Source organism: Haliaeetus albicilla, chromosome 28, assembly GCF_947461875.1.
Source record: "Haliaeetus albicilla chromosome 28, bHalAlb1.1, whole genome shotgun sequence".
Taxonomy (NCBI): domain Eukaryota; kingdom Metazoa; phylum Chordata; class Aves; order Accipitriformes; family Accipitridae; genus Haliaeetus; species Haliaeetus albicilla.
Genome location: NC_091510.1, coordinates 1,233,354 through 1,260,855, shown reverse-complemented (window position 1 = coordinate 1,260,855; position 27,502 = coordinate 1,233,354). Strand labels below are relative to the sequence as shown.

General features: G+C 50.8%; 2 protein-coding genes across 2 annotated transcripts; both read left to right on the top strand.

Annotated features, from left to right (window-relative positions):
- The first annotated feature begins 3,764 nt into the window (after positions 1–3,764).
- ARHGDIB (Rho GDP dissociation inhibitor beta) lies at positions 3,765–7,948 on the top strand. Its single transcript, XM_009912371.2, has 5 exons — positions 3,765–3,986; positions 4,558–4,641; positions 5,468–5,544; positions 6,164–6,227; positions 7,156–7,948. Exons 1-5 carry the CDS (start codon positions 3,809–3,811, stop codon positions 7,353–7,355), a joined length of 603 nt encoding a protein of 200 aa, XP_009910673.1. The 5' UTR covers positions 3,765–3,808; the 3' UTR covers positions 7,356–7,948.
- Positions 7,949–8,659: 711 nt separating this feature from the next.
- On the top strand, positions 8,660–27,136 carry ERP27 (endoplasmic reticulum protein 27). Its single transcript, XM_069773462.1, has 7 exons — positions 8,660–8,780; positions 8,980–9,080; positions 11,830–11,967; positions 15,426–15,539; positions 18,511–18,636; positions 25,681–25,878; positions 26,610–27,136. Exons 1-7 carry the CDS (start codon positions 8,660–8,662, stop codon positions 26,652–26,654), a joined length of 843 nt encoding a protein of 280 aa, XP_069629563.1. The 3' UTR covers positions 26,655–27,136.
- Positions 27,137–27,502: the final 366 nt, after the last annotated feature.

Genomic DNA, 27,502 nt, shown 5'->3' with positions numbered 1-27,502 from the left:
CGGAGGGGGGGCGGCAGCATGCGGGACCGCGCAGGGCTCCTCTGCGAGGGGGCTGGGGGGCGGCGGCTGCTTTGCTGGTTTTTTTTTTTGCCTGTGAGCGTGGTGGTGGGTTTTTTTTTTTTTTTGTGATTTTTTTTTTTTTTTTTTCTGCTCTCTCTTCACCAACTTCCTTCCTGCTCCAACTGCCAAAGCTCAAAGCTGAGCGCTCGGCGCGGAGGAGCCCGGACCGCTCAGCCGGTGAGTGCGAGGGGAGGGGGCGGGGGGAGCCCGGCGGGGGTGGAGGGGGGGGGCAGAGGAACCGGCTCCCCCCCGGCTCCTTCTCCCCTGACGCCGCGCAACTTTGCGCCTTTGTTCCAGCCTTGCCCGGAGGGACGGGCAGGGCCCTGCCTGCAGCCCGGGGGGGGTCCGGGCTCCGCGCTGGGATGGAGGGGAGGGGGCAGCCCCTGGGGCCGGAGGGGGGGACACACGGACCCGGCGGTCCCCCCGGGGTGGCTGGGCGGTAAGGGTCGCTTTTTGCCTTCGCACCCTAGGGGGGTGGGATGGGGAGGTCGGGGCCAGGGGTGCTGGGGGGGGGTTACTCCCCCCATGGAGGAAAATTGCTTCCTCCCTGCCGAGCCCGCTTCCTGGAGATAAGCCTCGATCGGGGGGGGGGGGGTGGGGGGTGTGCGGGTGTGTGTGTGCTTTGGGGAGTGATGCACAGAGCGAGGGCAAATAAAATGCTGCTCCTGTGACACCCCAGTTTGTGCCCTGTGGTGGCACGGGGGGGGGGGGCGAGGAGGTGGCCACCATCCAGCCTGACCGCTGCCCCCCCCTTCCCCTCCTGCTGCAGGCGGGAGGGCAGCCCCCCACCCCCGGCACGGGCAGAGCCGCTCGCCCCCCTCAGCAGGGCACGAGTCCTCCTTCGCCTCCTGCAGCCAGGTCTTTTTCTGGCGGGGGGGTCCCTAGCGCTGCCCCTGCCCCTCTCTTTGCTGCTTGGTGGGTGCTGCCAGGCCTCAGGGGTGCAGGTGATGCACAGCGGCGGGTCGGGGCTGCAGGGGACGGGAGAAACGTGGCGGGATATCACCCAGATTTCTCCTTGGATAGAGCATTTACGGGTTAATTTTCTCACTTTTCATGAGGCTCGCAGCCCCGTAGGGGGTCTCCATCTTAGCCCAGCCCTTGGCCTGGGCAGTGACACAGGAGCCCAGGGACCCCCACGGTTGGGCACCAAGATGCTCGCTGCAGGGAAGTGCTGGTGCCCGAGCCCGGTAGCACCTCTGAGCTTGCAGAAGGGACCAGTCGCAGAGCTGGAGCGAGCGGAGGCAGGGACAGCGGAGATGGGAGCTTTCCTCTTGGTCACCTGCTGCCTGGGAATGTGGGTCAGGTCCACAACCTGGGGAGAAGTGCCAGGACGGGGTCTGATCGGTGCCGTCCCGAGACACGTGTGAGCCAGGGGTTGTTCAGCCCAGACAGCCCGGCTGGTCCCGTTCCCCTCCGGCTCTTGCTGTTGGCACTGCAGGCTGCCTGTCCACCCCCGTGGGAGGTTTTCAGAGCCTAAAAGCATCCTCCCTCAAGCGAGCCACCCCCACAGGCTGGCAGGGAAAGCCTCTGCGGCATGTGTGATGCAAAGGGAAGGTCTGAGGGATGGGAAACAACCTGCTGGTCCAGCCCTGACTCTGCCTTTTCTCCACGTGTGGCCAGATATCTCTGTCTCCATCACCTGGGTCTCTCCCTCTCCTGTGATAAACCACAAAACCCCCGTGGAGGATGGGGGCAGGCAGACAGCTCTGCCCTGTGGTTGTAGCAGTGGCAGATGCAACCTAGTATCACGAGAGAGTTTGGGAAAGTGGAAATGACTCGGATCTACAGCTGGAGCCCAAGTGGAAGGCGAGACCTGGCGGTGGCTGCCATGGCTCATCACGTCCTCCTCCCGTGCTGAGCATGGGATGGCACTGAGGGGATCGCGAGGCTTTGTAGGGTGACCGCGCTGGGGCTGCAGAGCAGTGGGGCCTGAGCAATCCTTGCTTTCATGAGGGAGCTTCTGGCTTCCTTCCTCACGAGGACAAGCTCAAGGGCCTTTCCCAAGGTGCGTAAGTCCATAGCACTCCTAGGGCTGAGCGTGAACTCAGCCAAGGTTATTCAGCTGCTGGGACATGCTTCCTTTCCTGTTCATGCGAGTTGGGATTGCCTTTGATTTCCCAGCTGCCTGCTCTGCGCTAGTTCCTGACTCACCACAAAATGCCATTGCAAAGTGGTCTTGCATCAGAGCCGTTGTCCATTACCGCGCCCGACTGAGTCGTCTTGTTCCTGTGCTGCTCCGTCCTTCTCTGTCCCTCTGTCCCACGCCAATAGACCCCTCCTTGAATTTTTTCCATGGGTCTCACCCGTGCTGGGATTGCACTGGGAGGTCCGCGTATTATGCGTTGCTGCCTGATGACACTTGCTGATTCACCCTGAGCTGTTGCATATACTTTTTTTTTTGTATTTCCTTTCTGTTTTAATGAATGAGAAAACTATCCTGGTAGCTCCCAATTTAACTTTTGGGAGCAGGGGCAAATGTTAAGGCCACAGCTGCAGAGAGGGTTAAAGGGCTTTCTGGGGAAATTGCAAATAAGCAGGCAAAAGGGGAATTTTCAGCAGGGACAGCCTCTGAGAAGGAGCTAATGTAAGGATAAGCTGAAGTGAACTGAATGATGTGTGTAGCTCGACGAAATCTCCTTGCTGCCAAATGGCAAGATGGCTCGGCCATTTACGACAACCATCGCGGCACCAGGGCACGGCTCCCTTTGCCAGCCGTTCTCTGAAGAGCGGGAAGGCGGCTAGGAGTGTGCGGCTGGCTCCGGGAGGCAGGCGGCTGACGAAGGGGGACCTGGCACAGCTCTGCTCACCTCTCCTGCCTTTGTCTCCTGTTCCCCATTCCCTGCCCTCTGCCTGGCTGCCCATCAGCTGGTCTCTCCCCGCTCTGGCTCCCATTTGGGATGCCACCCAAGGAGCTTCTCCTGCGTTCAGCGGCGCGTGTACCGGCCGTGCTGGCTGCGGGTTCCAGCCGTCCTGCCTCTCCTTTCCGAGAAGCGCCACTGATGCAGCGCAGGTACGGGGGGCTGCTCCGCAGCCAGGCTGGATGCGGTCACCATCACCATTCCTTCCTCAGCGGGAAGGGAGACCTGATGGGTGCGCGAAGTGAGCTGTTCCTGGGAGCAAGCACCGGGAACACCAGCAGATAGACTGTAGCAGGTGCGTTTCCTTGAGGGCTTCAATTAATTTGCTGGTATAAGGGAGTTGCTGTCAGGTATTCGATCTTTGTATGAAACGCTGCCTGACCGTGGCTTCTAACCTGTTACGAGAGGGTGAACGAAACCTCTGGCCTGGGCTTTATTCATGTCTGTGTGTGGCAGTGGCTCTTTGTGCAAGAGAGCTGGCAAGCGCTGAAACCTCGTACAGTGGCTTGTAATTGCAGGGTTGCCGGCCAGCAACCGTGCTGCAGAGTGGCTGTAAATCACTCCGGTCTCAGCCTCCGCTCCCGCACCTCCTCCCCGGGAGGGAAGAATGGTGTAGGTCTGCGTGTGCGCGTGGTGCCTGCAGGGAGAGGAGCGGGGGCAGAGGGGGATTGTGTTCGAGCCAGAATATCAGCACGGCAGTGTCGGGATCGCAGCCGATCGCCGTCGCCATTTGCCTGTAACGATCCTGCTGCGTTCGGCGCTGGGCGGGTGCCTGCCTGCCCACGGGGACCGAGCCACGCCGTGGCCAGAGCGAGTCCCCCCGGGGACGCGACCCCCCCTCCAGAGCAGTCTTGACTGTCCCCTCCTCTGTAACCCAGACCTAAGTGACCATGACTGAGAAGACCCAAGAACCTCATGTGGAGGAAGATGACGATGAGCTGGATGGGAAACTCAACTACAAACCTCCTCCCCAGAAAACACTGCAGGAGCTGCAAGAGTTGGACAAGGACGATGAAAGCCTCGCTAAGTACAAGAAGTCCCTGCTGGGAGATGGACCTGTGGTAGTAGGTAGGCTGGGGCATGCTGATAGGAAGGGACTGGGGGGATGCATCACGCCAGTGTGCTGTGGGGATGGGGCAAGGTGGCCTCAAAGGAGAGGGAGCTTTTTTCACCAGGCACATGCACTGCTTCTGCTGGAGGACTGGGGATGGGCAGGCGGAGAGGTGCACGTAAAGGAGGTGGGGAGGATGCTCTAAGCATTAGATGTGAGGTTACGAGGGGGTGCTGGCATCGAAAAGGGACTTGTGGTGGGACGTGTGTGGGCCTTGCAGGACTCCTGAGGGGTTAGAAACATGAGAGGTCTGGTCTATGCTGAAAGGGGGTCTTGCTGCTGAGAGTGATCTTAAGAGGGCAGTCTCCTGTAGTGGAAAGACCTCCTCTAGGTATTGGGGTGGAGGCTGGAGGGATCCGTGCTGAAGGACTAGGGTAGATGCATGGTCCTGTTGTGCCAAGAGAAGCTGGGTGTTCCGTGAAGCGCAGTTTCTGTGTGGGAAAGCAAGTCCATTTCTTCAGTGTCGTTCCCCTCCCCCTGCATTTAATTTTGCAAGCTGACAGCTTCCCCCGACTTTCCTACCTGCAGACCCAACAGCTCCCAATGTGGTGGTCACCCGACTCACCCTGGTATGCGACTCTGCTCCGGGACCGATCACTATGGACCTTACAGGTAGGCACGGACTCTGTCCTTGGGCATGAAGGGGAACAAGCGAAGGCCCTGGCATGCTTCCAGTTGGAAGGGAGTTTGTCCTTGGGATGCTACAGTGGGTTTTAGAGGAACTCTGAGGGCATCTTAGCCTTGTTTCTTATTTTAAGGTATATACGTGCGAAAAAGAAAAGGAGATGTAACAGAGGAAAATGTCAAGGGTCTCTTTCATCTAGACTGCTCTAGGAGCTCCTGGGTTTCTCCTGCCTTCTCTTCTTGTTTCCTTTCAGTGAGACTTCATGAGCACAAGTGATGTGCATGTGCTCGGGTAACGGGCTGTTTTGAAATTCAGAATCAAGCAATACTGTAGTTCCGGCTCCTGGGGACATGGGGAGAGAACCAGGCTTCACCTTATATGGGCTTTTCTGCAGAGAGGGGAAGCTGGGCCCAGAGGAGCGGCGAGGCTTCCTGTTCAACCGAAACACGCAGAGCCCGGGCAGGGGCTGTGCCACGCGCTCCGCTCCCCACACCAGGGCTGGGCATGGGTCGAAGCGTGCCCACGCTCCTGCAGGAGATGCCTAACGGCGAGTCTGTGCCTAAATATCTTTGTGTATATGTGCCCAGACCTGTGTGTGTTTAGGCGTTATCCTCACAGATGTGGACACGGACGCATACGTACGCCCAGGTGTTTCTGTGTGCGTGCTCTCGGTGCGATTGCTTATACGTACTCATTTTGCAGGTGTGCCGTCCGTCCAGGGGATGCTCACCTCCGACACCAACCCCAGCCCCCCGTGCGTGGTCTCTTCTCGCTGTGACACCTCTAGCTAACGGCTTGATCCTCTCCTTACAGGTGACCTTGAAGCACTCAAGAAAGAGATCTTTGTATTGAAGGAAGGAGTGGAATACAGAGTTAAGATCCACTTCAGAGTGAGTTGGTTTCCTTCCTGTTGCTTCTTATCAGTCAGTGAGGCCAGTCAGGGGCAGTCTGTCAGATAACTAGAGCCAGGTGGCATGCCTGCCCGAAAGCTGGGCCCTTGTAAGGGTGCCCTAGGTTCAGGTGACATTCTACCCAACAAGGGACTGGGTATTTCCAGGGAACTGCTTCTGCTTGCTTGCCCCTTGGAAGAAGCTGCTTTCTGTCCACTCACGATGGTGAACAACAGGTGGTTTGGAAGCCAGATGGGTAGCTTTGGCTGAGTTTGGCTTGGCTTTTTAGCCACCAGTGGGCTGGAGGGATGACTCTAGTCACCCATGTCTGGTTTTCAATGTGGGAATTATTAGCTGGGAACTACCTGCTTCACTTTTCTTTGCCCTCGTCAGCCCGTCAGCTTCAAAGTCAGGGAGAGGATGGGGAAGTGCAGGAGATGCACAGAGGATGTTGTAGGTCTCCCGGTGCCTATGGAGAAGTCACGTTAGGACCCCCCCCAATGTGTCCTGTGCTGAGCCTTTGAGAGCAGTGGTGGGTATATCTCTAAGGAGAAAGAAACCCAGCAGATATGGAACCAAATCCCTTCCCTTGACACTTCCGTCTGGTCACTTCTTGCAGGTAAACAGGGACATTGTGTCGGGACTGAAATATGTGCAGCACACTTACCGGACAGGGGTGAAGGGTGAGTAAGAGCCCCTCGTGCCCCGCACACCAGTGCTCCTGGCTCTGTGTTCCCTCTGCTCAGAGAAGTGTTCCGGCAGCTCTGGGCTGGCACAGGTCCCCCCCGCCGTGCCACCACGTAGGAGGTGAGACTTCTCGGCAGAGTGCGTTAGCCTGCACTCCGCATCGCCCAGGCCAAGAGTTTCCTGTTCCTGTGTGAACTCGGTACAAGCCAGCTCTGGTGTCTGTACGCTACACCACGTCTGCAGCACCAGAGTCCCCAGAGACACTGCTTAGACGGTGCTTGCCACAGATTTCCTCTCTGTACAGAGCTCTTCACCTCCCCTCCAGCCCCTGTAGAGTGGCTCAGCCTGTGTGGAGCTTCCCACCCCTGAAAGCTCTGCCAGATGCACTTGGTAAAATTCAGAGCTGCTCTCCGAAGCTCCCTACTGCGTGCAGAGCCCTGCGTTTGCCCGTGGCCTCCCCTGTTTGTGCAGTGCTGCCCTGCGTGGGCTAGGCAGAGGAAAGCCCCCTTTTGTGCGCACGCACATCCCACGTGCATTTTTGCTGCAACCACCTCTAAGGCTCCAGCGTTCTGTTCAGCACACGTAAGTAGTGTCTTCTCACCAGAAAAAAGAAGTAGCAGGGATCAGGAGAGTTCTTGAGCCATGTGCTGGCTTCCACTCCCTTCCAGCAGCACATACTTGTGAGAGGGTACAGACTGAGTTGCCTCTCCATCTGCCTGTCCATCCATTTATCCTTCCAGCTGTCCTTGTGCTTCACTAACCCACTTTTTCCACTGATTCTGTTCCCCTTGCTGACAGGGACCGTCCCTTTCTCTCCCCACTATCTCCTTTCTGTCTGTGATCTGCGCTCATGCTCGTGGCTGCTTGTCTCCTTGATCGTTCCCCACCTGAGGGGCTCATCCCTTGTGGATTGTTTTCTCTTAGTGGACAAAGCCACGTTCATGGTTGGCAGCTACGGGCCACGGCCAGAGGAGTACGAGTTCCTGACGCCTGTCGAGGAGGCTCCTAAGGGCATGCTGGCTCGAGGCACCTATCACAACAAGTCCTTCTTCACGGATGATGACAAGCACGACCATCTCACCTGGGAGTGGAACCTGTCCATCAAGAAGGAATGGACTGAATGAGTTCACCCAGTTTGCCTTCCCCCTTCCCATCCCCTTGCCTCCTGCACCAGTCTCCAGGTGGGCCATGCCCACCACGCTGCTCCCTCCTGCCACCGCAGCCGGCTACGGCCCTGGCAGCCCTTCCTGCGGGCGCCGGGGCTCTGTGCCAGCCTCGGTCGATGCACAGGCCTGCAGGCGGCTTTTGCTGCTTCTTCTGATACACTGAAAATCACCCGCCCGTTCTCACCACCGCCCCATCATGACACATAGTGGGTTAAATTGGGAAGCATCTCCCTCCCTCTCTCCCAGTACTTCCTCCTGCAGCCTCCGTCTCTCCTGTACCAACTCCGGTCCCAGAAGTGCCTTTTCTAGGAAACAAGATCACCTGGCAGGGCGGACTGGTCCCTGGAAAATCCCTATCCGAGTTACACTTGCCATGTGCTCTGACTCATTGTAAATGGTTACTTACCTCCCGTGATGGTCTCCTGGTCTGTATCTGGTGCCCTACCCTGTTAAAATCCATCCTTGTGCAGGCAAAACTAGTCAGGGGGAATGCAGCTAGATGCTGTAACAAGACTTCAGTGTTTCAAGAATAAAATCAGTTTCTTCTTTTCCGTGTGAGTGTCACGTTCTTTTCTAGAGTATGTTTTTCAGTGATGTGTATGTGGAGAATGCATTATAGGAAGGCTCGAGAGCATGTTTCAGCAGGGCAATAGCCCTCTTCCATCAAAACATCAGCCTCGCTCTATAGGCAAATTATTTTAGAGCTGCTTCCTTCAGGGGTTTCATGAATCCTTCCTTGAATCCCAAAGTCTGGCCCGCGATGGGGGTAGACTCCAGGGGTAGACAGCCCCCACCTCTCATCCCGGGTGGCAACTGAATGAGCCCAGGGAGCTATAACGTGGCCCTCTCATGTTTAACGCTTACCACGGCAGCTCTTCCCTGTAGCCAGAGCCAAAGCTGAGAGCTGCATGTCCCGGCGGCTGCCCGGCTGGGGGGTCAGCCTCTGGGGACGCAGCGCTTGGAGAAGTGCAGCGGCTCCTTCTGCGTGGAGGGATGTTCTTACCCAGCCGGGGTGCTGGGTCATGCGGATGCAGATGTCCAGTGCTGTGGGTGAGGACGCACTGGGCACCAGTGTCGGTGAGGGTCTGCGGGGCTGGTGCCCGCACAGCAGAGAGGGGTTCTCTCCCACCCGGGCGGTTCTCTAGGGAGCTGAAGGCTTCGCCCTGGGCCAGCTGCTCCCTTCCCACCGCCCCAGGAGTGGCCGTGGGCCCTCGCCAAGGCTGACGTGTCTCTTGCCGCGGAGAGGACGGGAGCGGGGTGGCATGGCGAGGAGAGGGCAAGCCAGTACCGTGGGCGCCTCCGTCTTCCCGTGCCTCTTTGTTATCCTGCTGGCCGGGGGGTCCCCAGCGGGTTGTGCTGGAGACGGCGGCTCCGCGTCCCACAGTAAGTGAGCTTTCCTCCTGGCTCGGGGAAAGGCTGGCTCTGCCGCGGGGAGTCCTCCTGAGCCAGGGTGTGCTGCACAAGCGTTGTGTCGAGCTTGCAGGAGACGTGTGTGGGTGAGCTTGTAAGGGGTGGGATGCTCGCGCGCTCTCTGAGCTGCTCTTTGTGCACCCTCTGCCCAACCCTGACCTCTCCTCTCCAGGCGCAGCTGGCACCGCAGAGAAGCCTATCCTACTGAACGACATCGTGGATGCCGAAGCCTTCGTCAGCGGTGCAGAGGTGGCGGTCATTGGATTCTTCCAGGTGTGTTGGCAGAACCTCCCCTCCGCCAGCTGTGAGCCCTGTCCCACCCTGACGAGAGCGTGGGGCTGGAAGTGGTGCAAACACCTTCCAAAGGCAGCTCCTGTCCCCAGAGGTGCAGGGGCTGTGACAGACCACAGAGAGAACACGGGGAATTTGGTCCGTGTGTGGAAAGGGAGACGGAGGAAGGTGAAGGAGGTTGTAGGAGCCCTGGAGCAGGAGAAAGGGAAATGCTGCAGGGGAAGCAAAACAGGAATGTGGGTGGCAGAGAAACAGCGTTGGTGAGGGATGAGTGGGAATGTGAGGGATGAGTGGGAACGTCAGTTGTTTGCTTTAGTCAGCAAAGGCAGAGCAAGGCAGTGCCTGCGTGACGGGGCCGAGGAAGCCGTGTCTCGGAGCAGTGCTGGTGTCGGTCCTCTGAAGTCCAAGGGGGTTTGGGCTCAAGCTTCAGCCTCCCCCCAGGGAGGGTGGTGTAGGCATGGTCTCTCTATCTCGCTGCTTTGTTCCCCAGAGTTGATACCCTTGAGCTCTCTGCCTCTCTGTGTCTAAATTCAGTTGAATTCAAAGGTGAGTGATGGGTATGTGCCCCTTGCCCCCAAAATGGCATGAATATTTTTCCTTAGGAAACAAGATAAAAATATTTATTGAGTAGGAGCACCATAAAACAGAGGCCTCTTTGACAGGATCCTCATTACTTTTAAGGCCCCCAAGTTACACCTTTTTCCCCCTCTTTGAGCTCTCCCCTGGGCTTCTGCTGCCCACACGCTGCCTCGTGGCTTCTGCCAGAGAAGACTTCAGCCTTTGAAAAACAACTCCTTTCTGCAAGCTCCTTCCTCTTTCTGCCCGATGCCTGGGGCCGGAGGGCAGCCTAGGGAGGTCCCCATGCCCTTGGTATAGGGCAAGGGCATCTCGCAGCCCACCGCAGAGCAAGGACCGACGGTGGGGCAGCAGGAGCTGCGTGAGCGCTGGAGGCTGATGCCCCCGGAGCCGTGCTAAGCCCCCATCACAGAGCACCAGCTGCTCCGCCTGCGTTGGGAGCTCCCGCAGCGTTGCTTTTGCAGAGCTACAGTCCTGCACACCAGCGAGGCAATCTGCACACGCAGAACGAAAGTGTTGAGACACCTCCTTCCCCCTGAGCAGCCAGCTGGGCTTGTGGCAGCTCCGTACTGGGGGCACAGAGCCTCCCGACCAGCTACGGCGGGGACGGCGGCTTCTTGCTGGGCGAAGCGGCGTGGGGGGGGGGCACGACCGCCGGTGTCTTGGTCCATCGCAGCCTTCCTCCCGCTGCAGGGTTTCATCCATCGGGGTCAGGCGGGAGGCTGCTGCCATGCGGCCGCGGCTGCCAGGAGCACGAGGCGGCAGCCAGCGTCGCGTCCGGCATTCAACGCCTGAAGCACGGCAGGGCTGCGTTTAAAGGGTAGAGAAAGACGTATGTGTGCCATGAGGGCTTGTCGTGGCCCTCTGCCCGAGAGTATATTCATCCAAATAATGTCCATGTTCTCTCTTCGCCCTAAATTATGCCTCTGCTGCGGCCTTTCAATTCACCGCGGTACGCGGCTCGGCAAGTTCCCCGTGGAATGAGCGCGGCCTCCCTGGCTGGGAGCAGCGTGCCGTGATGGAAAAACAGCACGCTGCTCCAGAAACCCTGCGTGTCTGCGAGAAAGGGTCATGCTTGGCCTGATTAAACCCCAGTTTTCCCAGGAATGCTCCAAAACTCAGTGAGGTTATTCCCACCCCAGGCTTTAGCACTCTCTCCAGAGCCATGTGGATGCGCTGGCATTTCCAAAACAGGTCACGAAGGGTTGTTTTTCTTTTGAATGAAGAAAGAATTTTGTTTTCCATTCTCTCTGGGCTCGCAAACAGCTGAGCTGAAGGTTGAAACTAGAAAGAAAAACAAACCGATTTCCAAGCGGAGACTGTGTCTCGAGAATTTAAATCCAAAAAGTAGAAGTATCAAAAATATATCACTCAAAAGAAAAGTCAGGAATGGGACTAGCAAGGGAGGCTTTAATATGGGCTAAGGCTGTAGCTAACGCTCTCACCGCAAGAAGGAGAATGGACCTCAAGTCACGGAGAAATTGCACATTTCTGTCCTTCCATGTGTCTGCATTAGCTACTTTTTAAAGGATATGTCCGAGGCACCTTTTTAAAAGGAACCAGGGCACTGCGAATGCAAGGTCTTCAACAATCGTAACCCCCTGACTCTAGAATCACCGTTACCTTGAAAACTGTATTTTTTAATGTATTTATTTTACACAGACACACGTGTGTGTGCATTTGGGCGTGCTCCATCCAGGTTCTGGGTGTCCCCCCCCCCTTTCTGAGAGCTCTGGGCCTTCGCATCACCCCGGCCACAGCCACCTGCTCGCCGCGGCTTCGACACCGACAGCCCGCTTGGCACCGCCGCCTGCTCACTTACCCTATATATATTTTATTTTTTTTTTGGGGGGGCGGTTAGGAGGGGGATCTCTGCAGCATCCCAGCCCCGCAGGCAAGGTGACAACGGGAGACAAAGACGCTTCCCCCGGCCCCCCGCCGCCCTGTCCCGCTTTATGCCTGCATCCCTCCCCCCAGTCCCGCTCCGGTCCCGTCCCTCTCCCCCCTCCCCAACCGCGGGGGGGGGGGCGCGGAGCGGTGCCGCCGCCGGCCGCTAGGGGTCGCTCTCGCGCCGCGGCCGGGCGGGGCCCGCGCCTGCGCGCGCTCCCCTCCTCACAGCCGCCCTTCCTCCCCCCCCGCTCCTCTCTCTCCACAGGACCCGCGGAGCCCCGCAGCGTCCCAGTTTGAGCGGGCGGCCGGCCGCATCGCGGAGGTTCCCTTCGGCCTCAGCACCAGCCCCGCCGTCCTGTCCCGCTACGGCGTGGCGGCGAACACCCTCACGCTCTTCCGTAGGGTGCGTGGGCCCGGCGGGGCGGGGGGGGCTACCGTGGCCGGAGGAGCAGCTCCCTCACGGGGAGACCGGCTGCCGCGCAGGGAGGTGGATCTGCCAGAGGAAAGGCTGTGGGTTCAGGAGTTGGCCTGCCCGCTGGTCTGGGTGGGAGAGGCTCTAGGGCCAGGGCCTGAAAACTGCCCGCGGTCACCGGGCGGGAGAAGTGACATCTGCGGGGGTGGTGATGAAGAGGAAGGTTAAAGCTGGGCGCTTCACCTTAGAGCGAGCCAAAAGAACCAGAACAAACAGGCTGGTTGTTGAGAGTCGCTCCACCTGCCCACCTAAAAGCAGGTTTGTAGAGCTTCCTGCCCCAAAGAGGTCTTTGGCTTTTCACTTGCCCATCACCGAGACGTGCAACGTTTATTACACCTGACGAGATTCTCCATTTTAAGTGTTTGCCCTATGGATCTGGTCCAGCACCCAGAGCTTTGCACAGAACAGTGTCTGTGTCTCTGAGTGACCTGCCTGGAGCTCAGTGTTACTTGGATGGGGTTTCTGTGGTTTTGGAAAGGCTCCTGAGACGCACAGAAAGCACCTAGAGGCTGTGTTACAACGGATCAACGCAGCAGGCTAGATATCAAATCCTGCCAGGTGTCACTTCAGGCAGGCAAGGCCATCTCCCTGGGTGCACAACTTTTCCATCGTGACCAAAAGCAGATCCAGACTGGGTCTCTGCAGTTACAGGTGCTTTGCCACCAAATTAAATCCTAAACGCTCTCTTCTGTCTCCTGCACTGTGGTTTGCAGAGCTATCCCCTAAATACGCTTTGGGCATGGGCCGATTAAGAATGTTACTTGGCAGTTTCTTAGGGATCGATGCTGTGCAAAGTCAAATCTTTGTTGACTCCAGCTGTAAGTGCTGGTGCCTCACTGAATTTTAAGCTATTTTTGCTGAAATTTAAGGAGACAATACTGTGAAGGGCCATGTACTCGCTTCAAGAGTACCAACAAAAGCTAAGAGCAAGTATTCTACTAGTTATATCCGTTTACTTGTGTTGCACCTTCTCACACAAGTGTGGCACTTGAAAACTGGAGAGTGAGGTATATCTGAGGAGGAGAGGGCCCCTAGGTAGCACAAGGTGTCCTAAAAGCCCACGAAGTGTTGTGTCACCACAGCTCTAAGCACATGGGGGGGGTGGGGGTGGACAGGACACACAGACACAGGGACACACTACGTGTACTAGGGAAACTAAATCTGGCAGCTTGCCCAAGGTCTAGACCCAGGTTGTACAAAGATTGGACAAAGCCAGTTTGTTCCCCTTTCTTTCTCATCGTTTCCTGCACGGTGTTTACCACTGGCATAATCCAAATAATTCAAAGAGAATGATCTAAGAGTGAGCAATAGGTAGGCAGGTCCTTTTATTTAACCTTTTATTTGCTATGGGCACATGTTGCAATTTGAAGCAACACCCATCTCAGTTTAGGTTCTTAGTCATGGTGGTTTTCTTCCAAAAATACTGAAATTTTCCTTTGTTTTTGAGCTGTTGCAGATAGCGAGGATGACTGCATTGGGAGGATATTTGATAAAAGAAAGTGTCTGGATTGTTGGAATTTGGATTATATTGAATATTCTTTGTTCACAGTCCAGTTTTTGCAGCTGAACTCTTGTTTAATAGGAAAAAAAAACAACCAAGAAAGTAATATGCTAGTCAGGTTCAAATGTGGTTGACAATCTGCTCATCTAATTGTCAGTGTTTCTTAAGTTATTCAGACACATTATTTTTCCTTTTATTCTGTGCTGAATACTGTGTAGGTGTAAGGGGTCAGAGATAAAAAGGAAAGAAAAAATAAAAGAGACAAGAACTTGGAATCAAATACTCATTTGAAGAATATGAAGATGCGTGACCAGGATAGCAGTGAATCAGAGGCATAAACTCATTTTTTCTTTGCTTTTGCAGAGTATGAAACACTTTCAATGCTTAGAAGTTTAAACCATAATTACAGTAGTAGGAGGGGCTGCTGTCAGCTGGTGACTTCTTTGCATATAGTGGAGGAAAACTGATTTATTCTAGTGAGGAATCTGGCCTGATAGACCTAAAAAGAACATAATTAACAGATGCTAACAAGCTAATTATATGAAGTGATAAAGACATTTTGACTAGAGCTTCAACTGTTAGATGCAGGCTGTTTTCCAGCCTTATTTTCTTAAAATCATAAATGTTGAACGCAGATTCAAGATGTTATTATCCCAAAATGGAAATCAGGTGTTTCCAGAAGCCCATGAAAGCCAAGAGAAGACTATCTTGGAGTCCAGGGTGCTTTAGATTGGTTCCCAAGGTCTGTCTGATCTCCGGTGTTGCACTGGCCTGATCTCATTTACTTGAGTAGAGCTGCCCTTTCATTTTATGCAGGAGCAAATCTGTGAGAGGAATTGGGCCACACAGTCTGAAAAGCACCAGTTTGGGTTGCCAGACAGGGCACTGTGCCCCACTACCAGATCAAAGACCTTGCCAATGACCACAGAACAGCAAAAAGGGCTTTAGATGTCTGCACACCACTGGAAAAAACTAACACAAGCACTTTCAGAGGTTGTACAGATGCAGAGAATAAAATCTGGGGCGTGCATGTGGACCTTTCCTCAGCCCCAAGAACCTCATTCAACATGGGTATCAAAGGCCTTCAAATCCCAAACTTTGATCCTATTGCATGTCAGAGCCCAGCGTCCCCATGGCTTAACTCAGTCATGTCCTGCGGTGCTACTGCACAGCAACTCTTCAGGTGGTTTAGCTGTCGTTCAGTGATTGCCTGCTTTTTTTTCTGTTTACCAGGTCATGAAAACCTCAATAAAATCACATTGTTTGCATGGGGCAGTGAAGTGTGGGGAGATGTGTAGCAGGATGAATTTTCCTCTAAAGCTAAAATGTGCTGTTCTCAATATTTTTTTTTTTTTTCCTGCTGTACTGGAAAAAAAATAATCCTCTTTTTATTGGAGAGATTTCCTACTTGCACAATGTTTCCAGGAAATCCATATGAGCCCATGCCAAAGTTTATTACTTGTAGAAGTAAAAGAATAAGCAGATGAAGATTTTAAAAGGGGATGTAAAGCCAAAATCGATGTGAGGAGTTAGGCTATTTAATGATCTCTCCCCACAAGGCCTAGAATTATCAGCTAATCCTCCCTTTCTCCAGTGCATCAGGAGCTGATACCGTAGGGATGTCTGGAGTCCTCAGTGATTTCTGTTATGCCATGAGTGTGCTGTGTCACTGGGAGACTGAAGGAGGGTGCAAGATGGTTGTTGCAAAGTGCAGGCTGGTCTCTGTAGGTTCTGGACCTCCAGAAGTGGGGATTACGTGGTGGGGGGAGAGAGGATGGTGGTGTCCCAGGGGATGGGTGTCTCTGTGAGGGAGTGGCATCAGCGCCCCTGGAACGGGTGCTGAGAGGAGAGGACAGCTGTGACTGTAGGTTTCTTTGCTTGTCTTCAGGTAGACAATGACCGGAGGGATCTGGATATGAACAGCGAAGATGTTGATGCCGAGAAGATGACTCGTTTCATTCGGATGAACGAGCTCCGCCTGGTGACAGAGTACAACCCTGTGGTAATTATCAGCTCCCCACAGCCCTCACCCTGGCACCTGGCCTCCTCATGAGCATCCTCTGGCCCAAGAGTTGGCATACCCAGATGTGTGCAGGGGTTGCAGCAACAGGGTGGATGGGGTTGGGGAAGCCACGCAGGTCTTCGCTCCTAATCCATACGGGGACTGGAAGCAGATGCTGTGCTGGCGCGTGCAAGTGGGGTGGGGGGAGTAAGGGGGGCATGGCGATTCCTTTAGCTTTCCAGTAAATTTGGGGTGTTGGTGGGCAGAGAGCTCCATTTCTTACCACTCCTGCTGGCTGTGCTGCCTCCTCCCATGGGCATTTGCCATGTTATGCCATGCCTGCGGACCCTGCTCAGCTAGGATCCCCTCTCTTTGGCTGAGAAGCCTTGAGAAACATGGAAACTCGAGTGACCTACTCCCAGAAGGCCGGCTTTTCTTCATCACCCAGCACATAGGGCTTGACATAAGCCTGGCTATTTGAAAGCATATTCAAGAGCCGGCTGGAAACCTCCCAAGCAAATTTTTTCCCATCCCATCTATCCGTTACTCCAGAATTCATCAGTTCAACAAAAAAACCCCCAGACATAGGATGCTTCTATGTTGGCCACCTTCATTAGCTCACCCCTCTGACTGGCAGTGGCAGGGTCCCAGTGTTCCTCCCTGCTATAGAGAGTGACCAAGGATTTAGGCTGCTCTGAAATCTCAGCAGTTCACTGGGCTTATTGCTGTGGAGTCAGTAGGTCTTAGAAGCCCCGACGGCCGCAAGGCTGAGACTTTGTCATTGCCGGTGGGGTCTTTTGTGGACTTCTGGGTAGCTACAACAGTGCTGACCAGGCTCGATTTAATCAAAGGAGAATGGCCCAACCTGTTTCAAAGCTATACGTTTTCAAGCTGATGCCAAGTATCAGCTAAGAGGGCTGACACATTTCCCAGTTCAGGTGCAGGCCACCAGTAGAGAGAGCATTTTGTTTTGGAAATGTAACATTTTGTTTCCAGAATGACATACAGTATAAGTTCTGGTTTTTTGGTTAAAAAAAAAAAGGGAAAAAAAAGGTGGATTTGTTTTTCAGCTTGATAAGGGATGTGAAAAATGCATTTCAAAATCATAGAATATTTCTGGGGACAGAAAAGCTATATCCTTGCCCACTGTCCTCACAGCCCTTTGAGATCACCAAAGTCACATCACCGGGGATCTTCTTCTTATCTTTATAATCATCCAGGCCTTCTGAACTCTTGGAGGCTCCACTGCATCTTTTGGCAATTGATTAGGTCATGGCTTGTTCTTCATGCAATCATGGCTGTTTCTTCATGTGTTTCTGCTGACGCTTTGGGCTCTCGCTCCTGTTCGGCACCCAGGCTGTCTCCCTGACCAAGAAGTCCTGAGCTGTTCAGCAGGTCCCCTCCACCCTGACTGGCAGTACACATGTTGTTCCAGTTTTTTTCCAGACGCTGGAGTCCTATCAAGGTGCTGCAGTTAACAGTGCCTCCTGCAGTCTCCGGCCCAAAGCCCTCCCAGCTCCACTAATGTAGCTTGGTTTTTCATAAATATTTATTCCCAGTGCATATGCTGTTTACATCTATGCTGCTGGTCAGCAGAGGCTGGGGTCATGCAGATCACACCGAGTGCTGCCAAGAGTTTCTCTCCCCATCCTGGGGCCCTTACTGTTTCTCCCACATACTTTAGGCATTTTTAGGCAATGATTACCTTGTGGGCTTTCCAGGAAAGTCAGATGTGACCCAGCCATGCTGATGAGCTCTGCTGATCGCTCTTGCACAAGGTTGCGTGGACATGCACGCCTTTGTGTGGAGCTGCTGGAGGAACTGCTGCTCCAGCCCTGCCTGCTCTCAGCCCAGCCTTGTCATGGCCCTTGGTGCTGGCTGGCTTCACCCTCACCTTCAGCCCCATCCTCTCACATGAGGTCTTCTAATGCTCTCCAGCCTTGGTTTGCATCCCCTCTACTCTCCCCTGCCCCATCCGCACACGACCAGAGAAGCGAAGGGATACAAAATGTCTGATAAACATTAGGCTAATGGCAGAGTCCCCGCTGCCAAAAACTAGATGCTTTGCAGTGCATGGCCCTTGCTGGCGTGCACTCCCCGACCCCTTCCTTATTACTCCTGGAGCGTGTGGAAACTTTCTTCTCTGGCTGGCAGGGAGCTGCACAGTCTGTGTCTCCGTGGTTTTGGTGGTAGAGGGGAGGCAGCAGGTCTGGCCCAGCTGCTGTTTAGTTTGAGGGAGAGGCTGCAGGAAGCGGCTGGAAGGAGAACCGAGATGACGAGTGAGTGAGTGAGTGAGTGCCTGGAGATGGTGCAGCGGCTTCTTGGGCAGCGCCAGACCTGTCTCCTCACAGAGGGCCAGTGTGTGCTGCCTGCTTGGCCCTTGCCCAGGGGATGAGGGACAGCCGGCTCCAGGTCTTCTCCCAGTGTGGGACTGCAATTTTAACCCTCAGCACTCTGGAATGCCCTGGCCAGGGGGTTGCTGAAACACTAGACTCATCCCCATCTTGTGCACAGCTTAACCCTAAAGAAAGGAAATAAGGGGAGACACCAACCCTGACACCACAAATCCTTCCCACTTTCTTGCTCCCATTTCAGCCAAGTGCTGGACCTCAGTGATTCAGGGCACCCTGATGTTCAGTGTTTGCTGGACTTTCCTCTCCATTTCCTTGCCTCTCTAGACTTCAGCTTGCTGTATCCAGGCAGTCCCCCTGCATAGTCACTGACTATCCTGAGGCCAGGGATGAACCCTCGTGGTCTTCAGACCCTCATCTCGGGAATAAGCAAAGCCAGGAGGTTAAGCGCTTCCACAAAGAACCCAGATTGGATCCCTCCTCCTTTAAAGAAAGCTGTCCTGCTTGCGAGGCTGATTTGCAAAGAAATCTTAGCTGAGACATGAGGATTGATTCCCTCTGGCAGTGCATCCAATGCAGATTGAATGTTCTCAATCTCCTTGTCTGTGTGTGTTTTGCAGACAGCAATAGGTGTGATGCAGAGTTCACTCCAGCTTCACCTCCTCCTGATCACAGACAAGATGTCCCCAAGGCACCCCGAGCGAATGCGTAGATATCGGGCGGCAGCGGAGCTCTTCAAGGGTAAGGTAAGTCCAAACAGAGAGGAAAGGGAGCCGTTAGGGAGAAAAAAGGGAGAACAGTGATTGCTTCCGTGGATGGGGAGGGCATAATCTCCTTCTCTGTGCATTAGGGGAGCAAAGGCCAAGTGGCAGGAAAAGAGGATTAGCTGGGTAATTAAGTGGAGGGGTTGGATCTGTTCACCTTTTGCCATTTTGCCTCTTTGTGGTGAAAATATCCTCTGTATCCTACTCCTGTACTCCCTCAGTGGGACATTATGTACTTCCTTGCCTCTGGTCCAGTTTTGTTCCCTTGCACTGGGAGAAGACAAACAGCTGCTGCACTTCAGTCTGGTGATGGTTGCATTCCACTGGTGTGAGAGGTGATGTTGTGTGTACAGCCTGCAAGATGCCAAGGAGCATTATATAAGTGACTAGAAAGCAATTAATGTCGCAGTGCTTCTTAACCCTTAGCCTTCTGGTTGGATCCTGGGGAAACAGCGATTTTAAAGGAGTTGCAAATGGGTTTGTCGGATTTCCCACACTAATGTGATGGGATAGATGGGGTCTTTCAGAGAAATTCCGCCTGGTTCCCACACCTCTGTGGGCAGAGCTCCCCAGACAGTAAATCTTCTAATGGCTGATTCTCTGCCAGCAGCTGGATTACAGGGGAATGTGTGTCCAGGGAACAGAGGAAGGAACTGGCAAGCAGAGGAGGATTGGGAGCAACAGGAAGGCATTTGGGGCAAGGGAGAACAGCAGATGGGAGGGAGCAGAGGATCACAGCGGCGGAGAAGGCTAAGCTGAGAGGCAGCGGAAGAGATCTTCCTGGGAGAAGAGTGGAGCTGGAAGGAGTTGGGATTTAAGAACATGAACATCGGCATGCATCTGTTTGTGGTACTGACGGGTCAGATTAGATTAATCAAGTATATCCTCATCTTCAAATGGAGGGGCCATCTCAGAACTGTGTACCCTCAGAAGTCCTGATGTTTGTTAATGGCAGGACTACTTTGGACCTTGCCATCTGTCCCACCCATCGGCAAGAGACCAGGCAGAAACCTGCCATCAGGTCAAAAGGTCTCTCCAAAAGTGTTTTGCTTTGATGAATACATAGTGATAAAAGAGAACTCATTTACCTGAAAAATTCCCACCGTCTCATGTGAGGTGTGTGCTATAACGACACCATTATCCCTGTTGTCCATAAGCAGCAGAGTCTGATACCAGTCTCTCCCCAGGCAGCTAATTCTTCTAACACAGTGCATTGCTGTTTAGCGTCACTATCCTTTGCTGATGTGACTGCAGGCGGTTTTCTCTTCATGTGATATGCCCAGATCTGAGCAAATGTGAATGATTTTCCTAGGAATACTTCACAAAACATTGGGTAAAATGTTGTACTGAAGTCCAGATAATTTATGAATTGCCAGCAAGCCAAATCTGATTTTTTTTTTTAATTCATACAGGCAAGTTTCTCACCCAATCAGTCTAGAAGAAGTTTGCCAGAATAAAATACAGAGATTAAAGATGTGGGGATTTGACTAATTATTTCCACCTAACTGGAGTGGTACTGCAGGACATGTAGATGAAGGGACTTAGAGTCTAATAAGTTGTTTTTCCCAAAGGAGTGGCACTTGGAGGAGTAAATTGTGGTTTGAATTGCCCTCTTGCAAAGAAATAAGAGAGAGCTAGGATCCCGCTGTTTGGGTCTTAGATCTGGATACTAAGGAGTAAGCAGAGCAGTATGCCCACTTAGGTTTGTCTCCATTGCTCTGTCATGTAGAAAGACATGAATTAGTTTCAGTATCAGAAGCAGCCACTGCACAATACCATGGAAATCTCTGCTGGCTAATTTCCCTAAGTAGAATTACCTGTTGTCAGGACTACCAAGTTAACTCAGGTTTACTTCAAAACAAGTAAAGTATTGAGTAGATTTTGCCTTTTCGCGGCTTGCAGATTGTCTGTGAATAAATGCAAGATTCTTGACTTGAATTTTATTCAGGATTACCAGCAAATAATTCATAGCCTGTGGCTGGTGGTGAAAGGCTTGTTTGTGCTGTGGGATTAGTGCTGTCACTGGTTTGAGCAAGAAATCATTGCTGTGCAGCGGAGAGGTGTTCAGGCTCCCTGTGAACATGTACCACGGCATCCAGCAGCAGTGTACAGTGATTGCAGAGTGCCAGAACAGAGTGGGGAGACGCGGCGTGTGTTGCAACTTCTCTACAAGCCAGTGCAGAAGACAGACAGAGCCTCGAGAGGGTTCCCAAGCAGGAGAAGGGGTACCGATCCTTTCACCCATCTCTGCTGCACTCTGAGGGAAGAGGAGTCCTTGTCATTGTCGTCGCCAGCTGAAGGGAGAAGAGAAACTTGTTGCTTGGATTGATGGAGTGATGAAGAGGAACTGCTGCTGCTGAGTGGCTGACCCCAAAGAATGAAGACAATCGTAGAATCATAGAATCACTGAGGTTGGAAGAGACCCTTAAGATCATTGAGTTCAACCATTAATGGATCATGAGGAAGTGATTCACCTGCCAGTTCCTGGGTTATGGTCCCTTCATCTCTGGTTTATGATCTTTACATTTTTGCCTTAGAGGAAGCTGAGATTTTCGGCTGGAGGATCGCTGAGGCTGTATGGTGAGGACTGTTATTCGAAAACAGCCGGAACTGCACCCTGAGCAGCAGTGAGTGTCTGAAGGCAGTCTAGATTCCTCTAGACTTTATCGTGGAACCTGGGGGCTATAAAATGCTGGAAAGGAAAGTGCAAATGTTAGATGATACTAAGCCAGCAAGAGCTGACAAGAATAAGAAGAAATATGGTACTTTTGTAGCAGACTTTGAGAAACAATTGTGGGTGGGTGACAGTGAACAGGCAGAGCTCAGAGCACTGCAGCTGCAGGACCGAATCCACCAGCCTTCTTGGAAGGATCCCACTGCAATCAAATATGTGCTTATTTGAGAAAGTACTGCCAAGAGTCCAGGCTTTCTACTGGAAATGAAATGTCAGGATTTGCATTGCTGAGCCAAACTAGCATAAGCATCTTCAGTTTTCTTTCCATGGTGTCAGAATATAACATGATAATTACAGCTGGTGTACCACATGGGTGTTTGCAAAAGTTTCAATAAGGTGATGTTGGGAATAACAAAAGCAGCTTTTGCTGCAACTGATATAACTGGTTTACAATGTCAGAATTATCTGGGTAGAGATGTTTGCAAAGTCCCTTTTACTTTATATGTATGCCCATTTAGAATTGGGTTCTCAGAAACTCCTGAGAGTCCTTCAGGTATTCTTCCATGGAAACAAAAGGACAGTGCCCTTTCTCTTGCAGAGAGTCATTCATAGACTTTTTATTTTTCTTGTCAGGCATTGATGGCTCCAGAACTGAGAGATAATCTTTAGAGATGCCTCTTTTAGCCATAAATAGGGGAACCTGTAAATATGGATTGTCTATGTCACTTAACAGATATCTGCAGTAACATTGTTTTTATAGCTTGCTTTTTTTTTAATTCATGATTGATGTTTTCATTTTGCTTTGATGTACTATGTAAGCTATGTATGAAATTACTCAAACTTCAGAATTTGATCTTTTTGCTTCTAAAATCTCCTCCAAGAATGAAAGTTGCAGCTCCGTGAAGTTCAAAGTCAAACACTGGATATAAGGTTTGATCATCCTTCCTGTTTGTCTTTGTTAGAGGAAAAACTAAGCAACATCAAATTGTTTTCTACTGTTGCAGTACTATTTTCAGTTAACTTTAATTCCTTGGGCAGTAACATCATTCCATATCTTAGTATTTACCAGGAACTCAATGTTCTAAAAGCACTGGGCTAGGAATCAAGTTGTCAAGACACCAAGACAGCACCAGTGTACAAAGTTTTCTGAAAGAGACCTTATTGCAGGTGGCAGTGCACAGATAATACCATGTGTGGAGGAGAGAATTTGTGTCAGGAGTTCCTCATCCATGCAGGAGATCCTTCACTGCCTGTAGCAGCAGACCTCTGAACACAGGCAAGAAGATGGCTACAAAATGAAACAATTTCATGGAAGTGGTTTCAGAAAGAAAAAAACAGCTATTGTACAGGATAGTATGAAATAGAAAATGAACTTTCTGTTTGGGATGGAACTACCTGGTTTCTAGCAGTGATGTGAGAGTTGGCATCATAACTGGGATTTGTTTTGGTGAATTATAGCTTTGGTAAGTTATCTGAGCAAAGGCTTTGGGCTCTTTTCAGCACTGGTGGAGGACAGGCACGTCCTTCCTTCCCTTCTAAAATAGGTGGGATAAAGTTCCTGTCACTGTTTATTGTAGAGGTTACCTAGATGGCTGGCTGAGACAAGACTAAGATCTAGATGGCAGAAGTTAAGCAAGGTGAATCTTGTCTCATGGTCAGTATAATTTACCATGGTCACTGCTTTCATTCTTTATGATTAGGGCTGGCTGGGAATCTTTGAACAAAATAAATTCCTCATTTTGGAGGAATGCCATTTCCACCAGGCAGCATCTTTCGTGGAAGTGTCCCCATTGAGAAACCTGCTTGGGTTTCCAGCTGCTGAGGGGAGCAGGCTTCCAGTGCTTGTGGCCTCGGTACCAACAGACCTTACAGACTGCCTTGCAGGTGTGACTTTGAGGCCACATGGGCCTTGGCAGGACTCCTGGAGCACATCCAGTGTAGGGTCCGTGGCCTGTCCTTTTGCTGAAGGAGGATTCATCCCACATCACAGCACCTACCAGGGATGTGTCATTCTAAAACGCATATGATAGGCATTAAGGTGTCTTCTTTCGAGCAATAGTGGACAAACACAATTGCTGTCTCTCCTGTATTTTTTGGAATATAAGAGGGGAAGGAAACTTTTGCTGTGCTTTGGCACCCTATAACTGTGAGCCAAATGTGAGTCATTAGAGAGATCCAAGTCAGGAACTGTGAATAATGATATCTCAGCCTTTCTAGCTGAGGGGCCAGTTGTTTGTGTGTTTTTGCTTTCTTCAGTAAGGAAAAAGGTGTTTGGAGTTCTAAACCCCAACCTTTCTATTCTTATGTACAGCTTTTTAGTTTTGGGATTTTTAACAAAGGCTGGAAGCTTGATAAAGTGAAGAATCTTGGCTAACATTTATTTATATTACCATTTTAAAATGCTATTCATCTGTTTTAAAGGTGGAGGAGATTTTGTATAGAAAATGACAGCATTTAACAACCTAGATATTCTAAATGTTTTTTTTTTATTAACTTCTTGTTTAACATTTGATTAAAAAATTGTTGTTGTGTAGTGGATTTTTCACAGAGAAAAACAAAAGCTGGTGAATGAACTGGTGAAAATGTGATACCATTTCCTGTACCAACCCTCTGAAAGTGCTTCCCTCCAACACCAGCCTCTGTTTCCAGCTTGCCAGTTGGAAGGAGAGCCCTAAAACATAAGTATTGCTGCTCCAGCTGAAAGCCTGTTAGATCAGGTCCTTAGACCTCTGACCCTTAGATTTGTAACCCTTCCCTAGCTTCGTGTTTTATCCTGCGAAAGGTTGAATTTAGCACTCTGGGAGAAGTTCCCCACAACCTGTGTGCTCACTAGCTTGTTGCCCTTGGGGCACAGTTGACTTTTGGAAGAGATTGCAAGTGGTAAATATCACATATCCGTTGAAAGTGTCATTCCTGCTTCTGTATTGCAGTGATTAACTGCAGTTAAACCTTACACCAACCTAACTATCCCTCCTTCCCATAGGCTGTTGCCTAGGAAAATTTCCAGATGTATCTGTTTTTTTTATAGAACATAAATTTAATAAAGTAAAGAATTTGAGATTTACGAAGTTTATTTTTAGAGAAGAAAAAAGTTGAGTGTTCCTGATTGAAAAGAAAGAAAAACATGAGTCACAGCCTGGGAACTGGGCACATCATCTTCACATTGCATTATATATTTTTTTTTAAATTCTCTTTTTTCCTTGTGTAAGTTAAGTCATATCCATGTCTATAGGTACCTTGAATATGCTAGGCCCAGTAGACTGCACAGGATAAAGAGAAGACAAAATGATGCATGTTAGCTGGATGTTTGTTTCATTGTCTTGGATGTCACCTGCCAAGGGATTGCATTTAATCAGTCACTGATTAAATTGTTCAGTTGCTGTATTTACTTTCTTTTATAAAATTTATATGTAATGTTTTTGTTTAGTATTAACAGATAATTTAACAAAGATTTTTGAGATAGCTGTATATTTTATTGATAATCTTTCAGATTCCAAAATTTTAAATTTGTACCAATTCCTACTGCACCTGTAAGATCTCAGTTGAACTTTACTCTTAAAATAAAATCATGGAGTTGGTCACCAATTCTGATAAATCCATACTATTGAATCATCCCAGCAGAATCCTAATCCATATCTTGATCTTGCTCTTTAAGACTATTTGGGAGCCAGGAAAATTGTAGGTCATTCTCATCCCGGCTTATTCATTGTTGGGCTTCTCTCCCCAGGTCTGAGCAACCCTCCGCTGAGCTGGGCTGTATGGACATTAGTGTCTTGCCAAAGACTCCTATTTCTGAAATGATTGCATCTTCATTTCTATTCACTGCAGCTCACTTAAATACGTCCTTTGTGTTTGGTATTCGCATGTTCTTATCCTTGCAGGCTCCCACTGCCCTATACTTCACTCCCACATTCTTGCAATTGAGTTTGATTCTCCACACAGCAAAACACCTTTTTACTCTGCCACTCTGGGTCTTGCATGGATGTAAGCATCTTATCCAAATAACATGCAAGTAGAGGAGTCAGCTTCTTTTACATGTGCCACTAAGATAAAAGACATCTTTTTTCCTCATCTATTAAGAGAATAGAAATGGAGACTGCCTTCCTGCCATACTGGAGATATATTGTTAAAGAAGGTGAAAGCAAACATTTTGTTTTGTACTTTAAGTCTGGACTTGATAAAATACAGAAAAATGCACTGCATGAGGAGTTAGTGGCAGAGGAAATTGTCCTAAGAGAGTTTACCTCTTTATAAAAATATCACTGTTAGTCTTCCTGTGATCACTGTCTGGGGATCTGTTCTTTCTCTCAGTCTCTGTTTTGCTCACGTTTCCTTTCCTATTTCCATCACAGATTCTTTTTATCCTGGTAGACAGCAATTTGAAGAGTAATGAACAAACAGTGTCATTCTTCAAACTGAAGAAGTCCCAGCTGCCAGCTCTGGCTATATTCAACACACCAGATGAGAAGCAGGATGTGTTGACTCTGGATGAAGTCTCTGTTGAGCGTGTACAGGACTTCTGTAATCGTTTCTTACAAAGAATGCAGAAGGTAAAGGGAGTCTCCTGTACAGTCTACAGGAAGCTAGGATCTTGTAGGTTGATGCTGTTGCTCACAAGGTTCTTGAAGAAAATGACTTCAGTTCCTTGAACTCCCCCCCACTCCTGCCACCTCCTCTTTCATTTTCATTTGTGCCTGAATATCAGAAAAGCATTAGATCTAGAGCAGAGCAGAGATGGATGTCTTTGCAGAGCCTGTTTCTTCATTGACCTCTACTTTCTAGTCTGCAGCAAGAAGACTTCACTGACCTCTGCAACTGTATGAAGGTCTCAGCAAAGCATCTATGTTCTGGGAACAGCAGCTGGAAAAACAGAGTGAAGGGTGCTTTTGGACACTGAGAATGGGGGTGGTGGCTGGCAGCCCATAGGAGAGGATCAGAGAGACAGTGGCATGGATAGGCAGGAAATCTATCAAGAAGGCCACAGAACAGAGTATATAGACTAGTATACAGTGAGGACTCTACCAGAGGTCTCTGCTGGGAGAGGGACAATTTAACCTCCCTGTTCATTCAGTGTTAAGAGTACTCTCTTTGTCAAAGCTCATCTTCCTATAGCACAGAGGCTTTGTGTGTCAGGAGCCTGTGTTGTGCAGTTGAAATGGGATTGGCAGAGCAGTGGCGCAGACAGCAGAGGGAGGCATTTAAGTTGGTTTGTTTCCTTTTATCACTATGCTAAGAAACCGAGCAACATCAAAACTGATTTCATGCCTCTAATGTGTTTTAGAAAGAAGATGAACCTGAAGAGAAGACCCTCAATGAGGAGCTCTGATTCTTTGTCAGACGACAGGATGACTCTGCCCAGGGCCATCTGTTTCTGGTGTATGAAGAGTTCACTGAGCCCCGCAGCTCAGGAATTCCTGGGATAGTAAGATTAAGGGGCCAAGTCAGTCACGGATTCCCATCTCCATGCTTTGTATGTATATGCTGTCTGTCCTCCCTAGGAATCTCTTCTCCCTTCTCATTTGCTGGCTCCAGCTCTCTTTTCTCACTACTCTAGGAGCTCTGGTATTGCCCTACACTGTGTCCTTCCATGTCTCCTCTGTTGGAGCAAAGGGTGATATAGCAAAATGGCAATATCAGAGGTAAAGCTTGTAGTTCCCAGAGATCTGTTTCGTTCATTCTCTTTGCTTTTGGTGCCATGCTGGGATCCACTGTCAGGCTCTCCTGACACTATGAACAGATTGGTTGCTTGACGTCACATGAACTTTTCCATTTATTTTACTAAATAAAGCAGAAAGTGAATAGCCTAAATTTTTATGCAAATATGTGATTTCCCACTCCTCGTGTCTTTCGCTTAAGGACAAAGCATGTGTATTTCTGAGTAAGCAAGCTCAAAAATCTCCTTTCTCTGAATTTAACCAGGCTTGCAATGCCTAACCAGTCAGATTGGCTGCTAAGGATCATTCCCCTTGGAACTGGACCCATCATCAAGAGATATTTCCACCAGGATGAGAGATTTCTATGAAGGATTGGGGTCACAATAGCACTGGGTACAGCAGGTCTGAGCTGGTGCAGCAAAAACGAATGAGCCTAAGATGCAGATTGAGGCTAAGAGGAATGGGAGCTGTGGCAGAAGGGCAGTAGAAAGTTGCATTGCGAGATAGGGGATATCTCCAC